Source organism: Chiloscyllium plagiosum, unplaced genomic scaffold (assembly GCF_037043375.1).
Source record: "Chiloscyllium plagiosum isolate Xiang-an unplaced genomic scaffold, Cpla_swu_hap1 HiC_scaffold_9, whole genome shotgun sequence".
NCBI lineage: Eukaryota > Metazoa > Chordata > Chondrichthyes > Orectolobiformes > Hemiscylliidae > Chiloscyllium > Chiloscyllium plagiosum.
In genome coordinates, this window is record NW_028270147.1 from 64,807,087 (window position 1) to 64,834,124 (window position 27,038).

At 40.3% G+C, this 27,038-nt stretch overlaps 1 protein-coding gene and 1 long non-coding RNA gene across 4 annotated transcripts in view; one reads left to right on the forward strand and one right to left on the reverse strand.

Annotated features, from left to right (window-relative positions):
• The window catches only part of LOC148149155 (uncharacterized), a 150,183-nt gene extending 132,500 nt beyond the window's left edge, over window positions 1-17,683 (reverse strand). For all 3 annotated transcript variants that reach the window (XM_087990729.1, XM_087990728.1, XM_087990727.1), the window contains exon 1: window positions 17,486-17,683. In XM_087990729.1, coding sequence (XP_087846855.1) covers window positions 17,486-17,538 — 53 coding nt within the window. In that variant the 5' untranslated portion in view covers window positions 17,539-17,683. The remainder of the gene's footprint in view (window positions 1-17,485) is intronic.
• On the forward strand, window positions 17,482-26,225 carry LOC148149156 (uncharacterized). Its single transcript, XR_015758165.1, has 3 exons — window positions 17,482-17,607; window positions 22,994-24,727; window positions 24,886-26,225. It is a non-coding gene; the product is annotated as an uncharacterized LOC148149156 (long non-coding RNA).
• Window positions 26,226-27,038: the final 813 nt, after the last annotated feature.

Sequence of the window (27,038 nt, forward strand, 5' to 3'; positions counted from 1 at the left end):
ATTTCTGTCTTCCAAACTGCACATAGCTTCTATGCTCAGTAAGGGATCACAATAGTATTGTTTGTCAAACAGATGATCCAACCAGACTACTGCTCTAAAAAGTTAATTCTCTATTAAGAAGAGGCTGCACATCCGCAATCTTACCTGATGTATGATTAGTTTCCAAGATCTGCAATAAAGAGGCCTCCTAACTTTAGTGATGCAACAATGAGATGAACTCCAGAGGAAGACAATGTTCCTCCAGATAGGAAAAAAAATCCATGAAACAGCAGCATAAAGAAGAAATAGCCTCGGACATGAATGGCCAAAGCCTGATTTCATTGACATTAAAGCAATGTAGGAAAAGAGCAAATTACCTCACACAGGTGGTCATGGTGAATGAATGTAGCTCCATTGTATATTCAGAGTCCATCACACCAAATTCTTTCTGTCCATTGCAACCCATGATAATACTCAAACAACAGCATTCCCTGGCACTCAGTACTCAAGGCTAGCATTCATACATTTCTATTTCACCTACATACATCTATGAATACTGTAAGCCTCACAACCACCTATCCAACCCTCTCACCCATGACATACAAACACCTTATCCTCCACTTACATCTGGATATTAAACTGGGGCAGATTCTTCACCCAAGCACATTTCCATTCAATTGCATTCAGCCCTCATTCTCTTGAAAGGGAAGGTTGCCAATAACATCAGGAAACAATAGCGAACCTGAGAAGAGGGCTCCTGAGTGACCTGGAGGAGATGGCTTTCAACATCATGGGGCTGAAGGTAGCACAGCTTGTGGCATTTGGCACAGCGATCATTGACCAGTATGATGGTCAGTGGCAAACAGTTACATGTCTCTTTCACCTTCATACTAAGATGTCGAAGCTGATGATAGCGTGACCCTGGAACTCATGTTTCGCTTCCTACCCTGTCACTCAGACCAACCTATAGCTTGGAGTTTGAGATAACCAAGAACTGCTGCCTGTCCAATCACAGTAACACACGGAGGAAAGGAGACAACAACTTAGCACAACATAGCATCATAGAAAATACTTGCACAAGTATGCCATTGAGATGTTTTATCACCTGATTTGACACCAACAGATATGGGCACTGGATGCCAATAGAGGCAGGATTAAAATTTAATGAACATATTTGGATGAGAAGCCTGCAGCTAAACTGGGGTAAAAAAATGCTTGTTGGCAAGGTGGCAGATAAGTACTTATGGACATGACTCAGACAAGAACCCTCAAAATACAGCGCACAGTAGAACAGTAAATGGGTATGTACACCAAGATGCTGAGTGTATTGCTTGGTCAGCCAGATAGCTCCTCTCATTTTCAACAAGCATGGAGGAGTCCAGCTGCTGCTCAATGGAAGGATGGCCATTAACTTTGCCCCCTTCATCACATCTGCTCCATCTCCAACGCAGCTGCTCCATTTGCCTGCTATCCTGCACAGTGAAAGGCACTGCAATATTACATCATTACGTTGTGTAAGCAGACCACCTACTTCTCTCCTCTTCCCTACAGACCCATGAGAATGGGGCAATGTTTTCTTGCAGTTCCAGAAATTCAAGCAAACAGGTTCAAAAACAAAAACACTCCAGAGTACTTCTGGAAACATGTTTCAAACAAAAGAAGATTTTAGGCAATCAAGATACCATGCCCCTTGAATAACATAATTGCAAGGCCCATACTGCAGCATTGTGGTTGTTGTTTTTCTTGAGTAATTAACAAAGGTGTTGTCTGGATGTTTGTGATCCACATTTGAGATCCTGGCTTCACATTATCTGGTCAGGCTGTTTAACATCAGAATAACACCAATTTAAAAACTTCCCAACACATGCAGGGCATTTGCATGTTTTGACCTTGCAGGCCACACAAGAAGCAGCCAGCAGTATTTGAGAAAGGTGGCAGACTGGTGCAAAGCCTCAACAGTCTCACTACAAGTGTTGCCACATGAGGCAATTGATCACCCAGTGGGTTCAGTTAATGTTCAAGACAGATATGAACAAAAGTTCCAGTATCAGTAATAAGCAATTAAGTAAAAAAAACTGTGCAAGGTCTGCACGGATACTCTTACCCATTTGTCTTTGGTCTTACAATAGGCTTCAAACATATTGGAGTGCTGTGGCGGGCGCAATGGAGAGGATTTTGGGTGTAAGGGTGGAGAAGGACCCTATCTCTCTCCTTTTGGGCCTACCCACTGTATTTCCTGTGGACATGCATAAGAAAAAACCTTTCAACATTCTCACGTTCTGTGCAAGAAAGAATATCTTGCTAGGTTGGATGTCCAAAAACCCCCCAGGCCTGTCAGGTTGGCGGAAGATTGTTATGGAGCATATTCCCCTAGATTTTCTCACAAATATGGTACACCACAAAACTGAGAATTTTTACAAGACATGGCAGCCCTTTTCAGAATACCTGGACACAGATTTATCTGCCACACTAACAAGGGCTTTTATATAGCCTTAACGATTCTGTTTCACGACTCCAATATCCAGGGAGGAGGAACTGTGAATGTACGAGCATTTTGTTTGGCTGGGCTGAGTTATTACTATTTATTTGTTTGTTGTTGGTTACTTATTTATTTAGTTAAATAGCTAGTTTAGGATTTTTTAATTCTATATTTTTCTATATATGTTTATACATTTGTACATGAGGGTGGGTTGGGGATTTTTTTTATTATTTGGGTTTTTTGTACTGTTTTGAATTGCATTGTTTTGTACTTGTTCTGGTATTTAAAAATCTATTTTTTCTCAATAAAAATAGATTGGAAAAAGTTAAAAAAAACCTTTTGTGTGGAAAACTGCGCCTCAGGATAACATCATTTTATTTTAAGTACTTAGCATGCACACAATTACCGTATTTTAGTCCAGTTTAATTTATTTTGACTTCCCATCATTGTGGTAAGCAGCTGTTGTAACCCAGCTGATCAATTCATTTCTCCAGAGTCCTAAGACCCTGATATTAATATCAAGCCATACATGAGTAAAATTTCCAATGCATTTGCACTTAGCAGTTTTCAGATTCAGGCTAAAAAGCAATTACCCAGAGCTTTAAAAAAATGAGCAAATTCTTGTATACTTAATTACGCTACACCAGAATTTCCTTAATCTTTTATGCCCATTTACTGATCCTAACACTTGAATGCTTCTCAGAATATTATAATGGCTTGTGGCTACCAGCTCAGATACAAGCATTGCACATACTTTAGAAACTAATACAGATCACAAGGTTAAAGAGCTAAACGCATGTACATCTTGCAATTATTCTCATTCAAGACAGGTACAAAATTCTAGTCCCAGCAAAAATGATATTTTGGACATGTTTTGTGATTTTTAAGAGCATTTATTTTAATTTTTATTCTGACTCAAACCTATTTAGTCTTCATTTCTATTTTAATGTATTTATATAGATTCAAAATGAGTCATATTAAAAAGCGGAAGGCTTCCATGATTGAATATTCTTAAAGATGCTTGAAACATGCTGAGATGTTATTAAGTTATTATTATTAGGTCCATCCTACAATTCCCTGATATGTTAAAATGTATAAAAGTCCTTTGCAGTGAATTTCTTTTTGACGAGTTTTTAAGTTATCAGTGATAAAAGCACAGCTAAGTGTGGCGTCCAGCCTTCTATAATTACTGTGACTATATTTATGCAAACATTTCATGGGATAAGAAGAATGACATGTTAAAGGTGCAATTCTAGATCCTCCCTCTAAACTTGTAATTAATAATATCTGTTGAATACATAATATAATCATTAAAGTTTAGAAATATTACAGACACACAAGGAAAGTCAATATACAGATTGTGTGTAACACCAAATGGCATGACTGTTCTGCATTTGGTGATTGGAACCTTTCTGTAATCTCTTGACAAGTCCCTTTAAGGTTGTTCATTAAACGTACCTCTTAATATTTTGTGAATGGCAAAATACAGATGCATGTGATTATAATTTCACAAGTGTGTTGCTTTTACTGTACATGATACTAGCTCATTAGCAGATACATAATATCTTCTTAAGTCCAAATGGCTTTGGTATAAAGTTTTACAGAGTCCACAAAGTACCCTACCAAAGATACAGAGTTCTGAAATTTGCTATCAATGTCTATTGACCACCTGACTGCTATGATATGGTGGGCATAATATCTTGATGGTGACTAAGATCTGACACGAGCACCGGAATTGGGAGGCAACCCTTGGCCAGTGTATTCCCAGAGAAGGTGATTTCCAGTGTGACCAATTAAGTGACTTCTGTCATAATTAAGGATGGCAGCAACCTCCACAAGAATTATCAATCCAATCCGCAGCAGCACCATCTCCATTGGGTTCAGTTTTGAATAAAGGGCACCACAATGTCTGCCCCAGCCTCGAAAAGGAGAAAGCATTATTGGGAGATGTTCAAGTCAGGCTGGCAGATGTCAGTGATTAAGGAGGCATTCTGATGAATGGTCATTGACCTGAAGAGTTAAGTCTTGTTTCTCTCAACTATGCAGCGTAAGCTGCTCAGCTTTTCCAACCTTTTTTATAATCTTATTTCTGATTTCTTGTAAGTGCCATACTTGGTTTTGTGATCAACAGGACGTTCATATGCACAGGTGGGATTGTTGTCCATGTGGGAGCTGGGGAAGCATTCCTCCTCAGGACCCCACTATGGACAATGGAGTCCTTCATTCCCTACCATGAAACTGCTGGGACGTTGCTCGGCCTCACTGGTTGGTCTCCTGATGCACAGGTGGGCCCACCTCCTATGCAGGCAAAATGTCTGTCAAAGTGAGAATTGACCCTTAATTGGCCACACAAGTCTCTTAACTGTCAGACAGCCAACCTGTCATCTTTGTCACCATTGGCAGGATGACATGGTGATGGGAAGACATTGGGCACACCCTCCTGATGCCTTCCCAAGCCAATATGCCAGTATTTCTATCACCAGCTATGTCTTCAAAGACCTGAAAATTCTAGCCGATTTGTGTGCCTGTATTGTAGTATTTTGGTGGAGGGCAGGGATAATAAATACAGAAGCATATAGCAAAATCAGTTTGATTATGTGGAGGATTTACATTTCCTCAAAGAATGGGAGAAGCAGAATAGCTTCAATTACAAAGTTAATGAATGCCAAGAATCTATTTGGTATTTTGTCCTTGAGCAATAAGTTATAACATTGACAAGAGAACAGGCTAGACAGGATCTGGTGATGAGTAAAGAACCATGATTAACTAACAATCTGCCAATCAGGAAGCATCATGAAAACATGAGCAATGTTAATGAATTTTATATCATGTTTAGGAGGTAGAAGGAAGCATCACAAACTCAGTTTTTAAATTTGAGTAAAGCAAACTTACTCAATATATTAACCACATATATTGTGTTGAATTGTTAGTGAATAAACATATAAACAATGGGGAAATGTTTAGTGCAATACAAAAACAGTACAAACCTCTAAAAGACAAAGTGCTGAGCCATATGTATTTCTTGGATAAGGGCAAGTTGTGTCCAGTTTTTGGAGGAATTCTCACTGTGAATCCTAGTGAAATTTTGCAATATGTTTTACCAAACTCAAATCATTAACTACCTATGTCATTTCTATGGTGTCACTCTCATTTGATTCTTGACTCATCTTAATACATTCCATTCCAAGAGTAACTCATTACAGAGTGTATATCCACTGGAAGTCTGACATCCCTTGTACTTGTGCCATTTTTAAAAGACTGTTATGCTCCCAGACAAGCACCACTAATCCAGACCTACTCTTAACACTTCCTGACATTTTTTTCAGACTTGGCAGACATGGAGAAGTTGGTGTCTTGCCTGACGAGAGGGCCCTGGAGCCCTACTGGATGGGACAGTGCTGATAATGACATTTGTTCTACACCAGGATGAGTAGCGGAGGCCACAAGACCAGAGCATACTAGCCAGGTCCATGGTGCCATCTAAGCCACTGCAGTCTCAGCCATCTGGAGGAATACCAATCTGTGCAGGAAGAAGGTCAATGAACTCTCCTCTCTGCTAGTATTAGTGCCACTATCTTCTCTCTGCTACCTCACATGCACTCTCTTTCTCTGCTACGCAATACACCTTCCAACAAGGCACATGCTCTACCACTCTCACAAATGCCTACCACATCTTCCGTACTCAATCTAACCTACTCCAACTTCCAATATTACTAACCCGTCATGTCCTCTGTGCTGCCGACTCACTCATTCAGAACATCTTCCCAATTGCATGAGAAGTACTATCTGTGCCACTCTCTTTCTTCTTCTGAAATACCTGCCTCTCTCCCATTGCAGGAGGAAAATGGCCCACAATAGGGCAGGAAGAGTCATGGGCTGTTCAGCATTTAACTCCTCACCCCTTATGTAGAAAATACCATGACTCTGAAGCCCATGCTTGACTGACTGACTGTGTTCAAACCCCTGTACCGACTTCTAAGGCTGCCCTTGACTTATTGTGTTGGGACCCCCGATCGAAGATTATCTCTTTTGACTTGACTGAGGACTACCCTTAACAATTATGGCAAGCTTCCTGGCTTTGTGGATACACTAACCAGCAAGGCAAGGGAGAAATAATATGATCTAGTACCTCTGGCCAAGAATGTCAAAGCACAAAAAAGCAAGGCAAGGCAGGGATGCTATGATCATCCAGGTAGGCTCAGAATGAGTGAGTAGTATGGCAGCAAGCAAACAACTTGGAGATGCAGCCTAATCTAGTCCAGGAGCTGAATACAAACCCCTGACCTAATGTGTCCTTACTGCAGCATTACCCTAGTAATTGCTGGTAGTGCAGAAGTATTATGTAAGCGGATAGGATATGTGCCATGAGGAATCTTACAGGCTGATTCATGTTGGATGCCAATATCCCCGAATGTGGGGTTGCATGTTGCTGGTGCCCATGGAATATGCCTGAGATGTTTTCTGGTGTCCAATATGGAAGGCATTTGGTACAAACAGTAGGTTGAAGTCACCAGGTATCTGCTCTGACTTCCATGTCGAGAATCTTGATGTCTAGCTTTTCAATGCATTTGGTAAAATGGGAAGCTGAACCTTAATGAGACAGGTTGGGCTGTTAATAAGCCATTTAACAAGCTGTCATCTCTCTAATTGGCAAGTTGTCTGGCCAAGCAAATGCATTAAAGATGCAGTGAGATGTTCCTGACTTTGAGATTGGCCTCACCAGACTTCTCACCTAGTTACGGCACAAATCTTGCTACAGACCACAAGACTCAGGCTCCTAACAGACTCCACCCAAAAGCTCTACTTTTGTGGTTAAGTGGCCATGGTCAACAAATGTGGTAAGAGAATATAAACCAAAAGAAGTGGAAGGAAACAGAATTAATTCTAAGTGTTGCAAAATAAACTATCAAAATACTTGCAAGTAATATCAAAGCTAACAGAAAGGTCTTTATAAATGTTTCAAGAAATTACATTAAAGGAATTTTGACTGATTTAAGATAGATTCAGGTAAGACTATAATGGATCATAAAGAAAAGGCAGACTTTAAAGTCAGGCACTTTGACACAGTATAAAGAAACTGAAAATTATGTAAATATGAAGTTCAAGTTAAACAAATGGTACTGGAGAAAATCATGGATGGAATTTAATGACATTATTGGAGGCAAGTTTGAAGGTCGAGGTGCATTTAATCAAGGTATCCCCACCACCAACCTGCCTCTACCTGAATTAAGTTCAGGACAAGAATACTTGTGGAGATGGTTTTTCCTCTCTTAGACCAATTGAAACATAGTTGAGTGTGTAATCCCACTGTTGCTCAATTCAGAAGCCTGAAAAGTAAAACCCCATTAGGTTTGCTTGTGGGCTGCAGATTTAGATAATCCAGCACTGGGAAGGAATGGGGCCTATCCACTTCTCGATCTTTCTTCCAAATTTCCAGCTCTCCCAGTCAGTGACCCTTCTCTCCCACTTCATTCACCTGTGGTCAGGTTCCTCACTGATCCTGGACCTCCTCTGTGCAAATTATTAACAGCTGCCATCACTCCAGTAGCACAGGCTACAATGATTGGCTAGCAGCTCTTGCAAAGAGCCAACACTGATCACTTAAATGTCTGATTGGCACTTAATAGTGTGCTGGTATTGTGCAATGAGATAGGATTAATTAATGATCTCAAAGTGAAACTGCTCCAAGGTCACAGCAACCATAATATGAATGAATTTTATATTCAGTTTGAGGAAGACAGAGTGGGTTTGAGATTGTTTTTCAAGAAATTAAGTAAGGCTAATTAGGAGAGCATAAAAGCTGGCTAAAGTGAATTGGGAAATGATGATTAAAGTATAGGTCAGCAAAGATGCAATTGCAACCATTTCAGGAAATATTTCAGAATGCTCAGAATTGATACATTCCAACGAGTAAGAAAAAAAATTCAAGGAACATATTCACCATTTGTGGTTAACCAGAAAGGTCAAAGAGTGTATCAAACTAAAAGAAAAAGCATATAATTTTGTAAAGATCGGTGGCAGGTCAGTGGACTGGGTAGAACGCGAAAAACAGCAGAGAATGACCAAACAATTACAAAGAGGGACAAAGTTAGAGTACGAGAAAAACAACAGAAATATAAAAATAGACAATAAGAGTGTCTATAAATATGTAAACATGGAAAGTCTGAAAGTGAGCATTGGTCTGACAGAAATTTAGACTGAAGAATTAATTATGGACAATAATGAAGAAATGGCAGATTAATTGAGCAACAGTCTTCATTATAGAGGATACAGCTAGCATCTCAGAAGTAGCGGTGAATCAAGAAATGGAAAGCAGGGAGGAACTTGGGAAAATCAGAAACATATCATACTGAGTAAATTGTTCGATCTGCAAGCTGACAAGTTCCTGGGTTTTCAGGGCAACACATTGGCTCAATGGTCAACACTGCTACTTCACAGCAACAGGGACCATGGTTCAATTCCAGCTTTGGGTGTCTATGTGATGGTTTCACATTCTCCCAGTGCTCTGTGTGGGTTTCTGTTTTCTGCTCTGGTGTCCTCCCAAAATCCAAAGCTGTGCAGCTCTTATGACCATGCTAAAATTCCTGTAGTGTCTAGGAATGTGCAGTTGGATTAGTCATGTTAAATGCAGAATTGAGGGATAGGGTCAGGGACTGGGTCTTGATGGGATGCTCTTTGGATAGTCAATGCAGATGTAATGAGTTGTATGGCCTCTTTCTGCACTGTAGAGATTCTATGATTCATTCTGGGGACTTAAACAAAGTGGCCAGCAAGATAGCTGATGCACTGGCTATAATTTTTCTAAATTCCTTTGATTCGGAGATGGTTCTCTTAGGTTAGACGATAGCAAATGTAACTCCTTATATTCAAGAATGGAGGGAGACAGAAAGCAGAAAACCAAAGGTCAGTTAGTTTAGCATCTATCACATGGTGAGAACATAGAACAATACAGTCAAAGTACAAGCCCTTTGGACAATGATGTTGTGCCAGGCATTTATGTTAATCTAAGGTCAATCTAACCTACAAACCCCTCAATTTACTGCATGTCCAGCAGTTGCTTATGTGTCCCTAATGTCTGTGACTCTACTAGCACCGCTGGTAGTGCATTCCACGCACCCACCAGTCTCTGCGTAAAGAACCTATCTCTGACATCTCCCTTATACCTTCCTCCAATCATCTTAAAATTGTGACCCCTCATGACAGCCATTTCTGCCCTGGGGAAAAGTCTCTGGCTATCTACTCTATTTATGCCTCTCATTACCTTGTATACCTCTATCAAGTCACCTCTCTTCCTTCTTCTCTCCAGTGTAAAAAGCCCAAGCTCGCTCAACTTCTCTTCATAGGACAAGACCTCCAATCCAGGCAGCATCCTGATAAATCTCCTCTGCACCCTCTGTAAAGGATCTATGTCCTTTCTATAAAGAGGCGACCAGAACTAGACACAATATTCCAAGTGGTCTAACCAGGGTTTTATAGAGCTGCAACAAAACCTTGGAGCTCTTAAACTCAATCCCCCTCCTTGTTAATGAAAGCCAAAACACCATATGCCTTCTTAACAATCCAATCAACTTGGGTGACAACTCTAACAGATCTATTGGGACCACAAGATCCCGCCGTTCCTTCATACTGCCAAGAATCCTGTCTTTAACCCTATGTTCAGCATTCAAATTTGACCTTCCAAAATGAATCACATTTGTCCAGGCTGAACTCCATCTGTCACTTCTCAGCCCAATTCTACATTCTGTCAACGCCATGCTGTAGCCTGCAACAGCCCTTGACGTTATCTATAACACCACTAACCTTTGTGTCATTGACAAGCTTACTAACCCACTCTCCCACCTCTTCATCCAAGTCATTTATAAAAACTACAAAGAGCAGAGTCCCAAGAACAGATCCCTGTGGGACATCACTGGTTATTGACCTGTAGGCAGAATACTTTCCTTCCACTACCACTCGCTATCTTCTTTCGGCCAGCCAATTCTGTATCCAGACAGCCAAATTCTCCTGTATCCCTTACTCCCTAACTTTCTGAATGAGCCTACCATGGGGAACCTTATCAAATGCCTTTTGAAGTCCATATACACCACATCCACTGCTTGACCTTCAACAAGTCTCATCACGTCCTCAAAGAGCTCAATAAGACTTGTGAGGCATGACCTTCCCCCACAAAGCCAAGCTGACTATCTTTAATCAAACGGTGTTCTTTTGAAATAGTCATAAATCCTATCTCTCAGAATCCTTTCCAGTACCCTGCTTGCCACAGACTTAAGACTGACTGGTGTGTAATTCCCAGGGATTTCCCTATTCCCTTTCTTGAACAGAGGAACAACATTTGCCTCCCCTCCAATCATCCGGTATTACTCCCATAGAGAGTAGGGATGCAAAGATCATCACCAGAGATGCAGCAATCTCATTCCTCGCTTCCCGTAGTATCTTCGGATATTTCTGGTCCAGCCATGAGGACTTATCCAGCTTGATGCTTTCCAGAATTTCCAGCACATCCCTTCTTTAATATCAATCTGTTCAAGCCTAATTACCTGGTCCACGGTGTTCTCACTATCAACAAGGTCCCTCTCTCCACTGAATACTGAAGCAAAAAACTCATTTAGGGCCTCCCCAATCTCTTCAGACTCCAGGCACAAGTTCCCTCCACTATCCCTGATCAGCTCTACCCTCTCTCTGATCATTCTCTTATTCTTCATATACACCTTTGCATTTTCCCTAAACCTTCCCACCAAGACTTTTTCAGGCCCCCTCCTAGCTCTCCTTAGTCCATTTGAGTTTTTTCCTGTAATCCTCTAAAGCTGTGCCAGATCCTGACTTCTTCAACCTTAAGTAAGCTTCATTCTTCCTTTTGATGAGAAGATCCTCTGCTCTTGTCATCCAACGCTTCTTCACCTTACCATTCCTTGCCTGTCTCAGTGAGACAAAGTTATCCAACACTCGCAACAAATGCTCCTTAAAAGCCTCCACATTTCTGTTGTGACTTTCCCATCGAACAATTGTACACAAATTATACTTCACAATTCCTAACTAACAACAGTATAATTTCCCCTCCCCCAATTAAATACCTTCCCATACTGTATGTTCTTATCCCTTTCCGTGGCTATGGTAAAGGTGAGACAGTTGTGGTCACTGCCACCAAAATGCTCTCCTATTGAGAGATCCAACACCTGGCCTGGCTCGTTGCCTAGCACCAAATCCAATATGGTCTGCCCCTAGTGGGCCTATCTACATATTGAGTCAGGAATCTTTCCTGGACACAACTGACAAAATCGGCTCCAACCAGACCATTTGCAATAAGGAGGTTCCAATCTATATTGGGGAAGTTGAAGTCACCCGTAACAACAACTCTGTTACATCTGCACCTTTCCAAGATCTGCTGTCCAATCTGTTCTTCCATCTCTCTGCTGCTATGGGGGGAGGGGGAGGGGGAGGGGGAGGGGGCGGTCTGTACAAAACATCCAATAAAGTGACTGCTCCTTTCCTGTTGCTGACTTCCACCTGTGCTGACTCAGTACAAAAAACCCTCCTCAACAACCTTCTTTTCTGCAGCTGTGATGCACTTTCTAATTAACAATGCTACTCCCCTTCCTTTTTTACCCCCCTCCATATTCTTTTTAAAAGGTCTAAACTCTGGAACATCTAGCAACCATTCCTGCCCCTGTGAAATCCACGTCTCCATTTTGGCCACAACATTGTAGTTCCAAGTACTGATCCATACTCTAAGTTCATCACTCTTATTCCTGACACTCCTTGCATTGAAAAAGACACACTTTAATCCATTCCTTTGCCCAACCAACTGGGTATCCTTCCTGACAGACTCTGAGCATTCCATTTCTGCCCGTTCAACAACTACCCTCTCCTCTGATCTGTAGCTCTGGTTCCCATCTCCCTGCCAAACTAGTTTAAACCCTCTCAAAGTGCACTAGCAAATATCCCTGCCAGGACAGTAGTGCCCCTCTAATTTAAGTGCAACCCGTCCTTCATGTACAGGTCTCACCTTCCCCAGACGGTACCCCAATGATCTACGTATCTGAAGCCCTCCCTCCTGCACCAGCCCTGCAGCCATGTGTTTAGCTGCACTCGCTCCCTGTTCCTCGTCTCACTAGCACATGGCACCGGTAGTAATCTTGAGATTATTACTCTGCTAGTCAATTAAGGAGGACCAGTGCTAACCAGCTAACCACCAAGAATGTTGATTAGAAAGAGAAAAAGCACAGTTCTGACTGGGCTTTGGCAGGAGAGTGATCTTTGAGAGATCTGGTGGCTGCCGTTATTTTGATCTATCTAGTTTTCTACCTGTTGAATGTTCACAGAAAGGAATCCAGTCTAAGAACTAAGTAACAAGAACAGAAATTGCTGAAGTAACTCGGCAGTTCTGGAGCTCAGTTCTGAACTCAGTTCTGAAGAAAGACTCGAAATGTTAACTCTGCCTTTTCTCCACATATGCTGCCAGACCTGTTGAGTTTCTCCAAGACATTCTGTTTTGTTTCTGAATTGCAGGATCTTCAGTTCTTTGATCTTTTTTATAAGAAATGAATGAATGTTGCTGGAAGTCTGCTGAAGCTGTTGGCATTGACCAATGACTTCAGAATTCAAGAAGTCATTCAACAAGGTTTCTCATGGTAGATTGGTAAGCAAGATTAGGACACATGGAATATGGGGAGATCTAGACATTTAACTACACAACTGGCTCAAAGGTGGAAGACAAACTGAAGACCTGTGACAAGTGGTGTGCCACAAGGATTGGTTTTGGGTCCATTTGTTTTTTGTCATTTATATAAATAAACTAGATATGAACAAAGGAGGTATGGTTAGTAAGTTTGCAGACAACACTAAAATTGGAGATGTGGTGGACAGCAAAGAAGGTTACCTCAGAGCACAACGGATCTTGATCAGATGGGCCAATGGACCAAACAGTGGCAGATAGAGTTTAATTTAGATAAATGTGAAGTGTCACATTTTGGAAAGGCAAATCAGGGCAGGACTTCTACACTTCATGGTAAGATCCTGGGGAGTGTTGCTGAACAAGGAGACCTTGGAGTGCAGGTTCACAGTTCCTTGAAAATGGAGTTGCAGGGAAACAGGGTGGTGAAGAAGGCATTCGGTATGCTTGTCTTTATTGGTCAGTGCATTGAGTATAGGAGTTGGGAGGTCATTTTATGGCTGTACAAGACATTGGTTATGCTACTTTTGGAATACTGTGTGCAATTCTGGTTTTGCTGCTATAGGAAAGATGTTGTGAAACTTGAAAGGGTTCAGAAAAGATTTATAAGGATGTTGCCAGGGTTGGAGGGTTTGAGCTACAAGGAGAGGTTGAATAGGCTGGGGCTATTTTCCCTGAAGTGTCGGAGGCTGAGGAATGACCTTATAGAGGTTTATTAAATCATGAATGGCATGGATAGGATAAATAGACAAGGTCTTTTCCCTGGGGTGGGGGAGTCCAGAACTAGAGGGCATAGGTTTAGAGTGATAAGGGAAGGATATAAAAGAGACCTAAGGGGCAACTTTTTCACTGAGGGTGGTACATGTATGGAATGAGCTGCCAGAGAAGTGGTAGGTGCTGGTATAACATTAAAAATACACCTGCGTGGGTAAATGAATAGGAAGGGTTTATAGGGATATTGGCCTAATGCTGGCAAATGGGTATGGATTAATGTAGGATATCTGGTCTGCATGGATGGTTGCACCAAAAGGTTTGTTTCCATGCTGTACATCTCTCTGACTCCATGACTCTAAGATATACAGTTACATTTGCCTATGAACAAACCATTGTCCAAGGATTTCATGAAGGTCTGGTATCCACTGTTTGAAATAGTCTATTGTACTGGCAAATGACAATTTTCTATTTCCTTATTAATTCATCCCTTAACTATGTGAGAATGGGGGTTTTGATCAAAAAGGTTAGGCTTTAGGACATAGCTATTAGTTAGGTTACATTGTTGCTTAGCTGTGTTCTGCTAAAGTTACATTAATGATAATAAATGGTTAATTTTTGTTGAAGTTATAAACTTGGTGTCCAAGATCTGTTGTCCATAAAATCTGGTTAGGAACAATTGGGCAATTTTAAGGTTCCTTGAATGTTTTAATTTCACTGCGTTAAAAATCCATTGATACTGAGGTTGATTTGATTTGGCTTGCTATTTTTGAATTGTAACTCTCGGCAGTCATGTAGATTTGAGGTTACTATCAAATCAGATACGGTCTTGTTGAATGGCAGAACAGTTTCAAGGGTCTGAATGGATTACTTCTGCTGCTGATTTATATGTTCATATGATTTCAAATTCAGGCTCACACTGTTAAAAACAAAATCAAAAATGGCTAACCCCTTAAATGAAATATGTTCCTATAGAACATGAAACCCTACTGCTCAGCTGCATGATATCTTTCTATTTTGGAACTTCTATGTAATTTTATTGATTTCAATAAAAATGAAAATCACCACTGGCAATGCAATCTACAATGCCAGTTGTATGTTGGGCCTTAAATTGAAAATCCACTCCACCATGTTTCCTTACTTGGAATTTCTAATCTGATAAATTCTAAGGTTTTTCGAAAGGGAATTCAAAAACTAAAAAATTATAAATATTTTAAAAATTCAATTCAACGTCCAGTGACTATCTGCAGATGAGCTGATTGGTAACCTTTTCACGGATTACTGCTTTAAATAAATACTTATGTTGAAACATTAAGTTCATATTTATAAGAGGATTGAATTATTCAGTTAAGTTCCACAGCTCCTTCCTGGACAAAAGCAAATTAAAAATTAAAAAGCTAACACTTGGAAATGAAGGCATTAGTCATACTGGATCTCCATTTTGAAGTAAATAAGACATCTCAGAACAATTTGTGTCATTCACAAGTTTTACTGTTTTTTTTTCCTTTCGGGTATCCCTTCCCACCTGCCAGAAAGTTGAGGTGGAGGGTCATCTCTGTTTTACCTGGTATCCACTGCTGAACTTTACTTTTCAGACAATTAGATTTTTGTGATCATACCCTGCTTCAGAGAGGCAGATGCTATTTCCCTTCCAAGAGCTGGAGCTATGGCTTCAGCAGCACCACCGGGGAAGATGGCTAATATTAGGACTGTAATTGTCGATAAGGCCAGGAGTAAAAGCAAATTCAGGAATTGCTGGGGCATACTTGTCTCTGTCAATCATGAAGGAGGAAGCAGGGCATCTTATGTCAACATTTGCTGTATGGGATCCCAATCAGAAAGGAAATCTCCTCAGGCTGCCAGAAGGACACGAGCCTTATGGGTGGACTTCTCAAGTTGTAAGGTCCCCATCTGCGGCTGGTTAAATAATAAATGCCACCAACCCAACCATCGGTAAAGCACTAGTGAAAATAGAAGGCAGCAGGCACAGCAAATACACCCCTTCTCAAATAACTATTTATCTAATCTTATGTCCATCACCTCTCAACCCAATCCAATGTGGAAGGGACAGCTGATATAAAGTTTCAGCTTCTTAATTTCACTGGTGTTACTGTATTCTGTTTAGATACATTGCAAATTATTAGAACCAATTAAATAGTAAGCAGTCGATATATACACCGTAATGGAAAATACCTTATTGATATTTAGAGGAAACAATTCAGCAAAATGGCCAAGGTGAAGCTCAACTTGAGGCTGTCAAAGTACCATTAATGAGTCACAACAGGTTTTATTTTTCAGTCAGATTCATTTTAAAAGAACAAGTTCTTTTTATTCAGTAATAACATTGATATTCAAATAAATAGGAGCTTTGGTTGGTCTGCCCTGTCCTCAGCACTGTCAAAATTCACAAAAATGATGTGATGCAGTCAGTACACCATTCAGAACCAACCAGCCTATACTAAATTTAAAATCAGCACCATTGTGTCCATGCCTTCTTTGCTGTCACACTTCTTCCTCTTAATAGCAAGTGCTGAGTTAAATGCAGGGTTTGCAGAGAATAGCTAAATGTCATACCAGTCATTTCATAAATGTTGAAATTAAAACATATTCTGCAATTTTCTTTTCTAGCATGTTCTTCCCAAGGATATCAAAATTTTATGACCCCTTCCTGTATAATTTTTCCCTCTGCTACAATCTTCAGACTCAACAATACCTTAATACTGATTTATTATCGTCTATTTCACTGCTTTAAACTTGATAATCTCTTGCTCTCTGGGTATTGGTCCTTTACCTGGGTTAGCATTTATAGATTCTCACACATTCAATCTACATTGTAAAGATGCATCACTTACTATCCTTTTGAAAGTTGATTTTTAATACATCTTGTCAAATTATATTTTGGCCTTTTTTTTACAGTTCTTTACATAAAACTTGATGAACTAAACACAAACTCTCTCAGGTTTTCTTCCAGGGTTTATCACACCATTCAAATCTTTCAGCAAGATAAACATCTCCCTCCTAAGGCCGACGAATATGATTGTAGAAGATAATAACAGCAAATATTCAGGATGTTACATACTGATACGCCCCTTCGACTATTTCAAATGTTGAACTTTGATTTGACCCATAATGATATTCTACCATAAATAATTTCAGAAACCGTCTGTCCCTTCCATCATATTCTAACAAGTTAGAGGCAAAGGTGTTCATAATAGGTCTGCTTTAAGGCGTAGATGTTTATTTGAACCTAGGTATCGTTCATTAATAGTCAGTTGACCCAAATACTATTGTTTAAACTAAAGCAAGATATAAATCCGGGGTGCTGACTGTGGTAGTGGGATGCTTTAGGACCCACGAGTAACCTTTCAATCGAAGACAAGACTTTTTGGAGACAAGCTGCCGCATGTAACCTCCTAGAGAGCGAGAAATCCTGCATAGGAACAAATAGCCAAGGGCTGCAGCAAAACCCTTGAACTGCTGGCGAAAAATCACAGTTTGGAAATAAGAACCACCAGGAGCATGGTCATCCTTCCAGTGACCATCAAACACTGGATGGAGACAGCGTCCAATCGCAACAAAGATACAGGCAATTCATACCAAATTTTCCAGCTGCCCTGACGCTCTATATTTCAATTGAATGCGCTTACCTTCCTGTGGTGCTGCATTTCCATGTTTCATCCTGTTCCCAACTCCAATCCATTCCCCGGTCTGTCTGTGTGGAACGGTTCCTGGCGACATCCAGAGAATTGGAGGTGCGTTAATCCATCTGGTAGGTTAGCTGGAGGGTGAGATGAGGAGGATGCATGGCTGCACCGTGTCTGTGTGTGTGTGTGTGTGTGAGAGAGAGAGTGTGCAGCTGTCAAGGCGGCTGATGAGAGAAGGGGAGCGCGCGCGCACGCACGCTCACAGTCGTGAAGCTCCCTCTCTGCCTGCCTGCACGTTCTCAGCCTCCTGACCCTGATGATACAGCCACTGCCAGGTAGGCTCTGAAGTATCATCATTGTCCAACTGGAGCCACTCCAAACCTTGTCAGTATCTGACCAAGAGGAATTTAGAGCTTTCCCCCACCTCAAAAAATAAATTTCCAGAACTGAAAAATTGCCATGCTGAAGAAAGACTGCTTTGTTTTTAAAAGTCCCTCAATAGAACACATTATATCTAGAAGAACATTAATCGTTGCAGAAGATCTGATGCTGACACACCTCATTTTTTCCTAAACTTTGTCTAAACTTTAAAGGATTTCAATTGTCTGATGTTGTTAAGCGAAAAGAACAAATATCCCATTTGGGACTGCAGTGAAGAAATTATGTTGCATTCCCCTAGTGCTGGTTCGCACAGGCATTTGAACACCTTGTCAAAAAGAATAACAGAAAATGCTATAAAACACTAAGAGTGTGCAGATATTATCTCACTTGAGAGAGAAGACTGGTGGTGGCTTAATCCAAGTCCTTCGTGGTAACCTAGTGAGAACTGAACCCATGCTATTGGCGTTACTCTATGTTGCAAATCAGATGTCTAGCCAACTGAGCTATCTAACCTCCCACTCCACGTTTTGGTGGAGACTACTTGCCTTAAAGGAAATTTATGCGCATCATCCGCCGTCACTTCCGCCACCTCCAAACAGACCCCAGCACCAAGGATATATTTCCCTCCCCTCCCCTATCAGCTTTCCGTAGAGACCACTCCCTCCACGACTCCCTTGTCAGATCCACACCCCCCACCGACCCAACCTCCACTCCCGGCACCTTCCCTTGCAACCGCAGGAGGTGCAACACTTGCGCCCACACCTCCCCCCTCACTTCTCTCCAAGGCCCCAAAGGAAACTTCCATATCCACCACAGATTCACCTGCACCTCCACCCACATCATCTACTGCATCCGCTGCAGCCGGTGTGGCCTCCTCTATATTGGGGAGACAGGCCGCCTACTTGCGGAGCGATTCAGAGAGCACCTCTGGGCCACCCGGACGAACCAACCCAACCACCCTGTAGCACAGCATTTCAACTCCCCCTCCCACTCCACCGAGGATATGCAGGTCATTGGACTCATCCACCGCCAAACCACAACAACGCGACGGTCGGAGGAGGAGCGTCTTATCTTCCGACTGGGAACCCTCCAACCACAGGGGATGAACTTGGATTTCACCAGTTTCTTCATCCCCCCTCCCCCCACCTTGTCTCAGCCAAATCCCTCCAGCCCGGCACCGCCTTCCTGACCTGCAGTCTTCTTCTTGACCTCTCCGCCTCCATCCTACTCCGACCTATCACCCTCACCTTGACCTCTTTCCACCTATCACATTTCCAATGCCCCTCCTCCAAGTCCCTCCTCCCTACCTTTTATCTTCTCCTGCTGAACACTCTCTGCTCATTCCTGAAGAAGGGCCTGTGCCCGAAACGTCGAATCTCCTGTTCCCTGGATGCTGCCTGACCTGCTGTGCTGTTCCAGCAATAAAGTTTCAACTTTGATCTCCAGCATCTGCAGACCTCACTTTCTCCTAAAAGGAAATTACAGAGCCTAATAACCATATTAAGCAGGATTAGGCAAGAGAATTCAGATGGAGAAGTATGATATTCCATTTTGGGCACCCAACTTTAGGAAGAACATATTAGTCTGGGAAGGAGCACTGTGGAGATTCACCAAAATAATAGTAGGGATTAGAGGTTAAATAATGAGAACAGTTTACATAAATCTAGTTGAAATTCCTTTGGAAGATTGATCTGACATGTTTATGTGTTAAAGGGCTAGCTACCATCCTAGCTACCAGCAGTTCTGAGGAAGGGTCACCGAACCAAAACATTAACTTTGATTTCTCTGCACAGATGTTGCCAGATCTGCTGAGCTTTTCCAGCAACTTCTGTTTTTGTTTCTGACCTGCAACATCCGCAGTTCTCTTGCTTTTTATGCATTAAAATGATTTGATTTGGTAGCTTCAGAGAAATTATTTATGGATAAATCAAGAATAATGGGACATGATCTTGAAACTACAGCCAGACCATTTGAGAGTAAATACTGGAAGCAAGCTTTTCTCACAAAAGGTCATAAAAATCTGGCATTATATCTTGCAAATGCTGGAACTACCAAACTAAGATCACCACATATTTGTGAGAACATGTTATTAAAGGAAATTTAGTTATAAGAGGTAAATGGATTGGAGGCATAGTTTAAGTTATCTAATAGCAGAACAGATTCAGGGGGCTGAATGACCTACTCTTTTGCCTATAGTTTGAATTAATGGGGGAACCAACTATAAGCCAGAGCTAGGTTTTGTGGTTGTTTTATGATAAGAAAAAGATTTCAAATTTATTACGTTTTTAAAAATGTCAGTAAAACTTGAAAACCATTTGTTACTGTTGGTATTACTGAATTGTAAACCACTGCTAACAATAGTTGAATATTCTCCTGGACATCTCTATATTGTAAAGTGGATTTCCAAAGTCTATTTTCACTTCTGTTATTTATGATTTGGAGGATCAACTATTAAGGTATTGCCTCCCACACAAACTTCTAAATTACTGAGGGGACTAATTATACAAATAACAATATGTAATAATATAAATAATAATAATTATGAGTAATTATACAACTAATCAGTTGGTAAAGAGACCCGTGATCTTATCAAAATGAGATATAAAGATGGGTAGAGTATGTTTGCTGATTTTCAGGATCACTATCCAATAAAGTACACGATGGATATTATTCACTAACAGGAAGATGTATTGCATTTACAGCATAGGCAACTATAAAAGGTTATACTCCTTATAGCAGTTGGTAAAAGAAGAAGACAAAGACACTCTTTATTTGGAACAAATTTGTTCTCATTGTGAAATACCACAGGTTCCTGACTCCACTCGACCGTTGTGTCAGGGAATATCTCTTTACAAGTTAGTAAGTTTGCAGATGACACCAAAATTGGAGGTGTAGTGGACAATGAAGAAGGTTACCTCAGAGTACGCCGGGATCTTGATCAAAAGTACCAATGGGCTGAGGAATGATAGATGGAGTTTAATTTAGATAAATATGAGGTGCTGCATTTTGGAAAAGCAAATCTTAGCAGGACTTATACACTTAATGGTAAGGTCCTAGGAATGTTGCTGAACAAAGAGACTTTGGAGTGCAGTTCACAGTTCCTTGAAAGTAGTCGCTGGTAGATAGGATAGTGAAGAAGGTATTTGGTATGCTTTTCTTTATTGGTCAGAGCGTTGAGTTTAGGATTAGGAGGTCATGTTGTGTCTGTACAGGATGTTGGTTAGGCCACTTTTGGAATATTGTGTGCAATTCTGGTCTCCTTCATTTCAGAAGAATGTTGTGAAACTTGTAAATCTTTTCTGAACCCTTTCAAGGATGTTGCCAGGGTTGGAGGATTGAGCTAGGAAGAAGCTGAATAGGCTGGGGCTGTTTGTGAAGTGTGTGTGTGTGTTTTTCATTTTTCATGGCTGGAGTAAGATTACATCATGCGATAATTCCATAACTTCCTTGGCTGAATTCAACCACAGAATCTCCAGGTGTTATTAAGCATTATACTATGGTTTTGCTTTATCTCCTGCTAATAGTCATTTTATTTTTATGGTAGGATTTTTCTGACCATGTTAAAAATGAATCCGATGAACACTACTCCATGGGTACATTAAATTTTTTTGCAATCTTTTCTGCAATAAGTATCTTTTTAGGATCCTTACTCATTAAATTGTGCTTTTGACCTTGCTTCCATAATACTTCCACTGCTCTGGAGGTACGTTGTATGCTAAGGTGTCCCCTTCTCACTCCAAGCAGGAAACTTACACCTAGATCATAAAGTTCTGTGACTGCAACTTCACTGTCTTTCCATTTTTATTGAAACCTGACTTGCTACTAAAATAGGCAAAAGTGAGGACTGTAGATGCTGGAAACCAGAGTTTAGATTAGAGTGGTGCTGGAAAAGCACAGCAGGTCAGACAGCATCCGAGGAGCAGGAAAATCAACGTTTCGGGCAAAAGCCCTTCATCAGGAATGCTACTAAAATGCCTATTCAATCTATCATTGTGTTGTATTACTTAGCTCAAGGATGATAACAGATTTAAAACCAGGTTTTTATTTTGGTTGTTGTACCTTATTTATAATTAAGGGTATACTTCCTCATTCTGTCACTTAGATATGCTAATTCAGAGCACAAATGTGTTTCTGACGCTACACTCATGCAACATCTCACCAGAATCCCTGATGATTACGAGGTGCTACCACACCCAGTCACCTTCCTGTACTGGCTTGTTACAAGATGTCACTGGCTTTATTAAGTATTGACATGCAGCCTTAATTCTGAAGTACAGTACTGTGGTGAAAATGGATTGGGAACTAACTGTTGATAAATCATGACCAAAGCCCCCTTAATCATGAGCAACACAACGTTTCGTAATATGTTTTAAAGGGAAAGTCAGTTTTCAAAAGAATAATCATTCAAGATGTTGTCTTTAATGCATGACTAGTCATAGGCCTGCCTAGCCTTACAATTCTATTATCCTTACCATTTTCCACTGTCTATCTTTAATGTAAAAATAAGTGTCAGGTGGTTTCCTATTTCTGCTATCCCAGTGATATGAATAATGGTATATTTTTAAAATATTTTAATACCAAAACTTCAGCCTCTGCACTTCAAATCTTGATGAATAATGTGGAGCTAATTGAGATGTTTTAGCAAATAAAGACTGAAGATAAATATACATTATAAATCAAAACTTTAAGCTATCAGTTAGCCAGAGGAGTGTTTGGTTGCTGTAGGCTGTGTTTAGGCTGTAGATTGAAGGTAAACAAGTGCAGCACATTCCAAGTCAGCGATCCAGTTTCATTTGGAAGCTTTTTTAGAATCTGGATTATTTTTGGAAATAAGATGCTGTTTGAGACAGTGCTATCATAGTTTTTCCATACAAATTTTACAAATTATAAAAAATGTTTAAGTTATGAAATAGGAAGGAAAAACCCGTGTCTGCATGTTTTAGCTAATTTATGTGAATTCCTTAGATTGTTATTTTAACAATCATTAATGTTACTAAATGGCAATCAGGCCAAATTCTTGCACTTCATTTATAAATACTTCCATTTGCAACCTCAATAACCTTCTCCAGTGCTCTTCAACTCCAACTAACTGAGCATTCTCTTTCCCTTCTCTCTTTCACTCCACTGTAGGAGACAGTCTTCAGTTATTGCAATCTGACACAGGAACTCACTTCACAAAGCCTTGACACTACTTTGGAATGCCACCTGAAAATCCAACTGTTCGAGCAGACTTCCTATATTCCAACTCCGAAGCTCCTGGTTAGCATCTAATTCTTGCCTGTAAAGACTCTGGGAAATTGCACTGTTAAATATGTTCCATAAATGCAAGATGTTATTAGGCTCAAAATCACATGAGGGAGAAATTCAACAACTGACCCAACCATCATAACTTTACCTAACGGACAGCAAAGTAAAATCCTCAATGTGAACTGTAATTATCATTTTTAGTAATTAAAACTGAATTTATTAAATAGCATAATGGAAAGTTGTATTGCTAGATAAATGCATAGATCTTAGTGAAACTTTACCTGAATGCTTTATTGAATTGACATGGCTTCAAAGAGAAAGAAATATGTGTGACAAGTGACCGATTTGATACTGCCCATTTTATGTATTTTACACGTTGAAAATACAGGTAGTGCATTTAATTGTCCATTCACTATTTTTCCTTAAGCATTTTTCAGCAGCTTTAATTCAAATATGCAAACAGCCAAAATCCAAATTTAAACAACGAATTATGATGTTTTTTTTCTTGAATAGCAAGCAGATAGGTCCAGTCATTGCCAACATTCAAATCTTATTGCAAAACACAGGTTGGAACAGATACAAAAGTTTGTATAATTAGGTGTGGCTCCATATCATGTAACAGAATTACAGTCTGCAGTTAAATACAGCCTGCTGCATAGTTTATATCTCTAAAGTCTACTCAATGTCAATGTAGCTGCTTCAGTAGTTTCCACATTTTAAAAATAATCTTGTGTGGAGAACGAACTTCACCTAACTTGCTAAATATCATTAGTGCATGTACTCAAGTAGAAGGCATGAGGAATTTTACTAGGAGCCATGAATATAGAAGATCCTCACACTGTACTTGCAACACCAGACTGTAGTCATTCCTGACTTGGTAACAGGCTGTCTAATCCTCCAGTACTGCTAGATCTAATAACAGGTTGTGGCAGGCCTTTCCCCTTCGAATAAGGTAGTTTCGACATTCTTCTCCAGATTGGTTTTAGCCAAGAGTCGTTCCCAAGGAAATTCACAAGCTGTGACAATCCATCACTTCATTGAATTGAATTTATCACTGTGAAATACTTCTGTCAGTGTTCAAAGTTTGTGAGAAGATTTGTAGCTCGGGTGCTCGTTGTTGTGGTTCTATTCGCCAAGCTGGGAATTTGTGTTGCAGATGTTTCATCCCCTGTCTAGGTGACATCCTCAGTGCTTGGGAGCCTCCTGTGAAGCACTTCTGTGATGTTTCCTCCGGCATTTATAGTGATTTATATCTGCTGCTTCCGGTTGTCAGTTCCAGCTGTCCGCTGCAGTGGCTGGTATAGTGGGTCCAGGTCAATGTGCTTATTGATTGAATCTGTGGATGAGTGCCATGCCTCTAGGAATTCCCTGGCTGTTCTCTGTTTGACTTGTCCTATAATAGTAATGTTGTCCCAGTCGAACTCATGTTGCTTGTCATCTGACTGTGTGGCTACTAAAGATAGCTGGTCATGTCATTTCGTGGCTAGTTGGTGTTCATGGATGCGGATCGTTAGCTGTCTTTCTGTTTGTCCTATGTAGTGTTTTGTGCAGTCCTTGCATGGGATTTTGTACACAACATTGGTTTTGCTCATGCTGGGTATCAGGTCCTTCGTCCTGGTGAGTTGTTGTCTGAGAGTGGCTGTTGGTTTGTGTGCTGTTATGAGTCCTAGTGGTCGCATTAGTCTGGCTGTCAGTTCAGAAATGTTTTTGATGTATGGTAGTGTGGCTAGTCCTTTGGGTTGTGGCATGTCCTCATTCTGTTGTCTTTCCCTTAGGCATCTGTTGATGAAATTGCGCAGGTATCCGTTTTTGGCGAATACATTGTATAGGTGTTCTTCTTCCTCTTTTTGCAGTTCTGGTGTACTGCAGACAACAACTCACCAGAACGAAGGACCCGATACCCAGCATGAGCAAAACCAATGTAGTGTACAAAATCCCATGCAAGGACTGCACAAAACACTGCATAGGATAAACAGGAAGACAGCTAACCATCCGCATCCATGAACACCCACTAGCCACGAAACAACATGACCAGCTATCCTTAGTAGCCACACACTCAGATGACAAGCAACATGAGTTCGACTGGGACAACACTACTATTATAGGACAAGCCAAACAGAGAACAGCCAGGGAATTCCAAGAGGCATGGCACTCATCCACAGATTCAATCAATAAGCACATCGACCTGGACCCAATATACCGACCACTGCAATGGACAGCTGGAACTGACAACCGGAAGCGGCAGATACAAATCACTATAAATGCCAGAGGAAACATCACAGAAGTGCTTCACAGGAGTCTCCCAAGCACTGAGGATGTCACCTAGACAGGGGACGAAACGTCTGCAACACAAATTCCCAGCTCGGTGAACAGAATCTGTCAGTGTATTCGCAATATTTTCAGAACATTTGTGGATACAAGTTTACAAAAAGACCAAACGTTGATAAAAACAAAGATTATGTAAATAACAAAACATTATTTCAGGTTAAAGAAGTTCCCATGCTATAACAATAAAACAGAAGCCAGAGCACTGGAAAAAAACTATAACAGTTATATATAGCTCTAAAACTGAGATAGTTAATGTTATGAATGATTATTTATTTATTCACAAGTGAAAATAAAGGCTATATTCCTTAATAGGCAGAGATAGCACATGTAAAATTACAGACTGCAATTACAGACAGATGAGGTGAAAGCCACAAGCTAAAGAAGCTCAAAAAAAAGTGTTAGTTGCTAACTAACCAGAGTGCTGAAGGAGACAAAGAAGGAAATTGCGAGATATTAGGTATCAGCTTGAAGGTGGTAATATGGATTCAGAAGAGAAAAATCTTGCCTAACGAACTTCCTTGACTATTTGAAGAAGTAACATTCCCAGTCGACCATGTAACTAAATTTCTAAAAGGCATTTGTCAGAATTATTCATTAATTGCTAATTGTAATTAATTGAATTGAAATTGCAAGTGAAGAATATAGGATAAAAACCTTATCAGAGTCTTTTTGTAGCAATGCTCAAGTTCTGTACTATCAAATAACTTTAAAGTTACTTTAAAATGTACATGATGTTAAGGGTTTGCACTGAATTGGCTGAAAAATACATTTTCCTTACATTATTCAGCATTTGGATTGGTGTCAGCTTTGGATTTTTGTTCACCCATAAACTCATTAATTCTCTTTATGCTTTCAAGCTACGATTGCCAATTAGATTAAAAACATTAAGATACCAGAAGATTTATAACCAGAAACATTCTTTATATTGGTTGGCAGATTTTCATTAAAACCTCTTCCTCATACGTATTGACATTATTGGCCCAGTAAAACATTCTTTGTATGAAATCTCCTTTGAAAATAGTCTATTATTTAGTATTGCAACATGATTCGCTGAGGAAAGGCTAGGCTATGGCTTTAGATCAGTTTTCCAAAGCTAGCTTTCTTCTACCAACCATTAGAGAAAGACACCAAGTAACAGGCAGTATCTCCTCTATATTGAGCACTAAAATTCAGAAGCACATTACACCTGATCCCAATTGCATACTTTCTTGCAAAGACCTAAAATTAGATCATGTGACAATCTGGATGCAGAAAAATCAATAGAGGGGACAAATGAATAAAGTCAGAGAATATGGAGTCAGGGAACAAATAGCATAATGGATAACTAGCTTGTTGGAAGACAAAAAGCAGAGAGAAGTGGCATAGGGTGTGTATTCAAAGTGGCAGAGAGTAAAAAATGGAGGCTTACTATAATCAACACTGGAATTGTTGACAAGTTATGCATATAGTTTTGATTTTGGAATCAAAAGCAAGATTACTAGATTTGTAGATGACATCAAATTGTAGAAGATTGGTATTGATTTGAAACAATTGCAAGAAATCACAGAAAGACATTGTGATAAAGGGTCACTGTGTTTCACTATTTGGAAATCCTAGGTTC